This window comes from Gymnoscopelus braueri, assembly GCF_963280865.1.
Source record: "Gymnoscopelus braueri genome assembly, chromosome: 6".
NCBI classification, from domain to species: domain Eukaryota; kingdom Metazoa; phylum Chordata; class Actinopteri; order Myctophiformes; family Myctophidae; genus Gymnoscopelus; species Gymnoscopelus braueri.
This window is the reverse complement of record NC_137607.1, coordinates 37,405,506-37,412,761: the sequence shown is the minus strand read 5'-3', so window position 1 is coordinate 37,412,761 and position 7,256 is coordinate 37,405,506. Positions and strand designations below refer to the sequence as shown.

General features: G+C 40.2%; 1 protein-coding gene across 1 annotated transcript in view; it reads right to left on the bottom strand.

Moving 5' to 3' along the window:
* Positions 1-7,256, bottom strand: part of LOC308086916 (uncharacterized protein) — a 33,750-nt gene that overhangs the window by 23,418 nt on the left and 3,076 nt on the right. The window contains exons 4-15 of the mRNA XM_080430559.1: positions 6,772-6,905; positions 6,378-6,584; positions 5,346-5,386; positions 5,125-5,249; positions 4,159-4,284; positions 3,940-4,037; positions 3,085-3,184; positions 2,824-2,867; positions 2,678-2,717; positions 2,286-2,394; positions 1,805-1,950; positions 1,031-1,149 (exon numbers count right to left, since the gene is read on the bottom strand). Of these exons, the coding sequence (XP_080286685.1) occupies positions 1,031-1,149; positions 1,805-1,950; positions 2,286-2,394; positions 2,678-2,717; positions 2,824-2,867; positions 3,085-3,184; positions 3,940-4,037; positions 4,159-4,284; positions 5,125-5,249; positions 5,346-5,386; positions 6,378-6,584; positions 6,772-6,905 (1,289 nt within the window). The remainder of the gene's footprint in view (positions 1-1,030; positions 1,150-1,804; positions 1,951-2,285; positions 2,395-2,677; positions 2,718-2,823; positions 2,868-3,084; positions 3,185-3,939; positions 4,038-4,158; positions 4,285-5,124; positions 5,250-5,345; positions 5,387-6,377; positions 6,585-6,771; positions 6,906-7,256) is intronic.

Sequence of the window (7,256 nt, the reverse complement as noted above, 5' to 3'; positions counted from 1 at the left end):
AATGGAGATGCACACTTTCTCTTCCCATACTGGACGTGCAAGTATAACAGTGTGGATATGATACAAGTTATTAGTTTTATGATCATTATTCAATATAATGAAAAATATATTGAATAAGCAAATTCAGTATAATCAAATTATGGTTGAATTCATCAAATGTGAGGTGCAGTGCCGACACACTACTTTCGGACTGAATGTCAGTGCAATTTGAGTCTGTCCAACATTCACCACTTTTAAACAAAATAAATGTGTGTGGTGCCTTTGATGAGTTCATTTCATTAACCCATTTAGACCTGAGGCCGATTCTAAAAACGCCTTCTAAATCCTAACGTTTTCTGAAAAACGTCATATTTCATTCAAAAAAAAAAAAAAACCTATGTTGCTATACTGTACATAGCAAGGGGTTCCCGTCTTGAAAGGTATAGTTACAAATAGGGGTTCCCGCCCTAAATGGGTTAAGCTATTATTAGCCTAAGACTGCTTTAAATAACTTTATGTTGGCAGAAACATCTACATCAAATACAAACAAGTATTTTTACTCATTTTAAGTATTTTTACTAAATGTATTGACTTTTAAATACTTTTACTCACTTAAGTTCTTAAAATACTTAAAGTACATTTACTCAAATTGTAGATCTGTCATTTTAGTGTGTGTGTCTTTAAGTGGTGCATGTGTTGCATGTTTGAGCTGCAATCAGCTTCAGCTGTTGAGGCCGTGCTCAAACATACGGACGGACGGACGGACGGACACCCGGACACACACACACGGTCAAGTGTATGAGTGGTTGGCACCACTCAATAATGTGTTACTAGAACACCAATCATGCGACCATGTATACAAAGACTTTCATGGTCTCAAACTGACTACCGTTCTTTTTCACCTTGAAAATGTGCATCTTTTGCTAAATCCTGTGTATTTACAGTGCATTATATGTATTGTTCATTAAAGGTGTCCCTCCCAAATAAACAAATAAATGACAACAAAAAAAAAAAGACTTGGTGGCAGTAAACTTTACCCAACACTGCTCACTCTCTATTCCGTTTGACCAGCTGTTCCACCTCCTTCATAAAGCGCAGGCAGAGCTCATCTTGCCACGGCAGGGCAACACACTGTATGGCTACAGGCAGCCCCTCACCTCCAGTCACCGCCTGCACACAAACACAGGAGTCAGTCAGGCACCCATCATCTTGCAATCACTCTCCAGGCTACAAACTTCAAGTCCTTAAGGAAAGTCTTGGTATTGAAGAGAAAATTCACCTAATATAGCACAACCTAACTTAAGGGCTTCATTCCAAAAGTAACAAACAACAATTTTTCCTTTTTCTCCCAATGTAGAAATTATGCCAATTCCCATGTTTCTGTCTAGGCCCTGTCTGACCCCTACAAGTTGGCCTTGGGGAGAGCTGCAGACGTGTCTCATCTGATATACACGTATGTGATGCCACCACTCACTTCTTTTTACCTGATGGTGAGGAGTTTCACCAGGAGGGTGTAACACATGCAGAGAAACATGCTATCCCTCTCAGCTCTGCCTGATGCTGAGCAGGTACCCCGACCAACCTGTTAAGAGTCGCTAGAGCAGCAAAAGAGACCGGCCTAACCACCAGTGAACACAGCCAATTGTGTTCGTTGGAACACCCGGCCAAGCCGGATGCACCATGGAGGATTCAAACCGCTAGTCTCGATGGTGGTGGGCAGGACCTTTACCCCTGCGCCACACGGATGCCCATAAATCAGTTTTGACTGTTTCGCTTGTCCTAGAATCTGTTGAACAGATGTGTCCATTTATTTATTTATTTTTACCTTTCTAAAAAACGTGTCCCAGATGTCCCGAAAATTGCCTGTGTAGTGTTTGAGCTCCTCTTCGTCATCTGCCGTCACTGTGGTGACAGGTACAACGCCCACAGGGAAGTTGAGAAGATTGTAGAGAATTGTGTATGAGAGTGCACCTGGTGGTACAGAGTGACAGGCGAGAAGGACAAGGAATATGTCATAGGCATCAAGACATCTTTAACATTTATATTTGGAGGGGCGCAACAGTAGCCAAACTAATCGATGTAATTGATTATAAAGAATAATAGCTTTAACAAAATAATCAATATTCCAAAATAGCGAAAGCAGTAAGCAACACAGTTGTAGGGCAAAGTACAAAATAAGGCTTAAGTGGTTACATCAGACTAATCGATGTATTAAAAAAAATCTATTCAACGTCATCAATAGAATAATCGCTAAGAAGATAATGGATAGTTGCAGCCCTATTTGGAGGCAGAATTGTGCAGCGTACAGGTAAGCTTGCCACAGTAGAAGAAGTTAAAGGCTGGGCCCAGCATGGGACACAGCAACACGTCCATCTCACAGCGCCGCCACTCAGCAATAGTCTCATGGATGTAGTCCTGTTCATGAAAACATAGAGGGCTACATTTCAGCATAACTGGTTAACCACTTAAATCCTCTTGACTTAGTAAACTGGACCCGAGTTGGCTCTGTACCTGTACCACCTTTTTCCCCCTCTACACCAAGTAGCCGATCTACAAGCTCACAACGTGTCGCAATGTGCTGTGAGCTGTAGATCGGCTATTTTTGGCTAATAGTCCCTCAAGAATATGGATGCTGGGGTTCAAGTGGTTAAACGCACACACAAAAAAACGTCCTCATGGCCAAAAGGTCAGTCAGTACCTCAACATCAGCATGTTGTTTCCACAGATCTTGAACAGAGCTGTAAGCAGAACAGGAAAGGGTTAAATGTTAACCAGCTATGTCATTAGATTTTAGACACAAAGATGATGAGCCAATTGTACAAATCATTTCTAGGTTTTCCTCACCTGACTCCACAGATGGCACTTAAGGACTCAGCCATACGAGGATACTAGGAGAGAGACATAACATGAAAACATACTTCAACAGTCATTATACACAGAAGAACTACGGCATTGTACTTTAACCATCATTCCGAAAAACCATAAAAACTGTGTAGGGTTATATACTGCACAATATATACCACACCTCTTGGTGTCAGTAAAATATTGTGTCTCAGTAGACTCTGAATACTGTATCTACCTCTTGCAGAACAAAGGATCACTCACCACAGGCTTGAGGAGGACGGAGAGGACTTTTTTCACTGATATTGGTAGACTGTAAGGTAAAGTCTGTGCGGTAAGGCAGGGGTCCACTGGCCCTTCCTTCCTGAAAGATCAGGATCAACAGCGGATTCATGATCAATCTGGTTCCGTTTTGGTGGGTCAATGCATTCTTGCAAAGCAGTGACTTGTAGGGTAATAACAGAATAATCGAATATTCAACTATCAAACCACTATTCGATCACTGTACATCAAAGTCAAGTTTTGTTTTTTTATTAAAAAAAAATAATTTCAGTGGCTTTTCTACAGCAGACACGCAGCTGTGAGCTCTGGTGCTGGTAGTTTTCCTAATCCATTCATGGTTGATTGTTGTCAAATCTTTTCATACTGTATGTGAGGTTGTGTGCTACGGCTGTCCCCTAAAAGTCGACGCGTCGGGCGAGGAGCCTGATGTCGACTCGCATTCCTTGAGTCGAGTCGTCAATGCCATTGGTCAAAAAAATAAAATTCGATTAATCGAATATTCGAATACTTATAGGTCGAATAAATCGAATGCTAAAAATCACTATTTGTGAATGCCCTAGTGACTTGTAGATTGTATTGATGTTCAATAATGGAAAGATTTCCCGGGTATGGCAAGCAAACAGGAAGTCGCTCTTCATTAAAATTATGAATGAATCATTTAAATACATTTATGAATCAATACAATAATAGTTAGATCAATAATCAATAACTTAATAATAGTTGGTAGCAGCTCTGTTTAAAAGATACATCTGGTTTTAAACACTTCATAGGGTTTTCCTTGTTTGGAGAAAAATACATTTGTGTTAAAACTGTGTAAAAAAAAAAGTTTAAACTCACAAGTTGCTAAGCAGAGTGGTAGCTCCATCTCCTAGGATACCTTTCACAACCAGTTCATGCATGGCATATCTGATCTTTGGTGGAGAATAGGGCACCAACTAAATAAATACGAAAGAAAAAGAGACAGAAAAAGAGACATACAGGTCATCATGAAAAGCAGGTGAGGTGACTAATTAGCTTATAATCAGGCTTATGGCAATGCAACTGTGCACGACTTACAGTGTGTCCTGCTCTCTCCAACATAGCCTTGACCTCCCTGAAGGCTCGGGCCATGCTTGGAGATGGCTGCAGGTAGCCATCGTTTTCATAGTAACCAATCCTCAGTGGTTTGGAACTCTGATACACCTACAGACGTGGGCAAAAAGCTTTATTTTCATATTCATTGAGGAATATCAGGGTATTGTGTAAAAGTTAAATTAACACAATAGACAATTCACAACTGACTTCATATAAAAAAAGGAACACCTACAGTAAATAAAATACAGTACTCATGGAATTAATATAATCTTACAGTTTGGTCATTAGTTGTGTAGATAAATATTTCCTGTCTGATGTTAGACACTGCACAATGAAAGCCTCATGCTGTGTTTACACTAGCGACGTCAAAGGATACAAAACGGCCTAGTGTGGCCAGCTAGATTGCTGCAGAGTCACTATTGCAGTGTTGCTCAAGCCACGCTTTGTAAAATGAGGGTAGGGTTAAATAGCCCAGGGAAGTGGTTAATGTTTTTCTTCCTTTTATGGAACGGAGCAGAAGAGAGAAGGGGAGTGGAAATGGTGAAACAAAAACATATGATTGACTTCACTGTGTCATTGGAGTTCTGAGAAACGCTAAGACAAGCTCAATTTGTCAAATTGTAGCGCAGTATGTGGCGACAAGTGTTTGGTATCAGTTTGTAGCTTAAATTCTCTGGCTTCCATTGAAACTGACTTATAGCCTGTTGCTGTGTCTCCACTGAATGCAGCATCAGGGTTAATTTAACTCCAAAGAGTATACAAAATAAACTAAATGGACCTGTACGGATCCATTTGGTTCCATTCATACACTCTTCTTTCAAAGTAAAACTGGAGAAACAAAGTTAACTATTAATCATATTTATATATAACATGGACATAACCGATGACCTGCATGCCCCCATACTGCTGTAAAACCCCTCTGTTAAATTCATAGGACAGTCAACAAACCTGCATGTTAAAAGGAATTGGCGGGACAGTTGGATCCAGGGTAAACATGTGTTCAGACAGCAGTGCCTGCATACACAGAGCCAAGCTGTCCACATCTCTGGCCATGGGCCCAGCAGATGAAAGCACTGAAGCGAAATCAAAGACAGAATTGTTTAATGGCTGTGTTATGCACGGATTGTATAAGTCATGTGCACTGATGAGGCAATAGTATTTCTTCATACCTGACTTTTGTCCCACGCAGCAGGAGCTCAAGCCTAGTGGACTGACGAGACAAATAAAACACAATCATTTTTTAACCAGCACTGGGAAACAGATCTCAGGTCGCAATTTTAGTACACAAAGGAACTATATGAAATTACAAAATCTGAACCTGAAGAAAATTCAAGATCTTCATCTGTTTAAAATGATAAGTAACGGTATCATCGTAATTTTAACACGCACAATAATAACAAACAGTGGATCAGGGAGCATACCATTCAGATCTTCATCCTAATTAAAGTTATTTCCAAAAAATGCTTTGTGATTTTATACATCGACATAATCCACTTTTTTGATGTCCATTTGTGTGTTAACCCATTAAGCGGAAAAGCATCTGTGTCATTTTAGATTTTAGCCATATTTTATACTTTGGCTATTCAAAAATAGCTGATATACAAGCTCATAGCGCGTCACTTCGTGCTGCGCTATGAGCTTGTAACACGCTATGAGCTTGTAGATCTGCTATGAACATTTGTGCAAATCATACATGTTTTAAGGTGATATTTGCTTCTGGGGATCCCTGGAACAACATATTTTGAGATGGGGGTCGGCAGCCAAATACATATCATTTTGGGAGTCCTTGACATGAAAAAGTTTGAGAACCACTGATATAGCAACATGCGCTTTTCGGAAAACTGTTTGTCAGACATTTGTAGAATCGGCGTCAGGTCTTAATGGGTTAAGTGTGACTTTAAGGCCTGTTTCACCATGCGATATAAGTCAATGGGAATAATATATTATTGGATCATCCCCTTTTAGACTACAGAGCAACGGTTGAAGAAATCTTGCCAATATTTGGAGTTACCCGATGGCAAGGTAATTACACATCACAAACCTTTACCAAACTTTTATTGCGCTTTAAAACCACATCAATGACACATCTCATCTGAAGAAATTGTAAAAGTCAAGTAAATGTCTTGTGACATTATTGTGTGTCATCTAGTTATATGTGGGACTATAAAGCATACCGCCACTTTTACGACCATGATGCCTACCTCAGCCGCTTAGATGTTGACTTGAATCCACAGATCCCACAGAATGCAGAGGGAATACGAATACTGCCCCCTATGTCAGTGCCTATACCTAGCACAGAACCTCCAGCCCCGATGAGAGCCCCCTCCCCACCAGACGATCCTCCACTGGTCTTCTGAAGGTTGTGAGGGTTGAGAGTCTGTCCGAAGATGGGGTTGCTGCAGTCATAACTTGAAATGGGGCAAAGAGAGGGACACGCATATTTAAACTAAATGATACGGGTCATTACTCAAGTGATGGCACACTATTGTGGACACTCAACACAAAATAATGACATAATCGTGAAAAATAAAATAAAAACTCCATGCCTAAAACAAAGACTTAACTGTATTAATATCTGATAAATTAGTGAATTACTTTAAAAGGCCTTGAGGTATATTGGTCTTCACAAAGGGAATAGCTCCTTGTTTTTTCAACACTTGAACAATCACACTGTCCTCTGGTGCAGGCTGGCCCAATTTACAGATCACACCACATGAAGAGTCATGGCCCTAGGAGCAAAAGAAACAAGTAAAAAAGGATGAAACCTCAAATTGGATGAAACATTCACATACACAGCTGTGGAAACATATACAGTAAAATCCTGAGTGTTGATTCAACTCTTGGAGTGTACAAATGGATAAATTAACAGTTGGTATTTACATTTTTACTGTGTAGAGAATAACCTTTATTTAGTCTTTGGTGATCAAACTGAGGGACTGAGAATGCTGATTTACCTAGTTCTTTCTGAGCACAAGGGATCTTAAGCATTAATAAGTCACCCGGGCGGGTCAGATAGGGGTCAGAGCTTCATTTCCACAGTGAGTAAACACCATAAGGAGGGTGCACCTCTCTGACAGAGA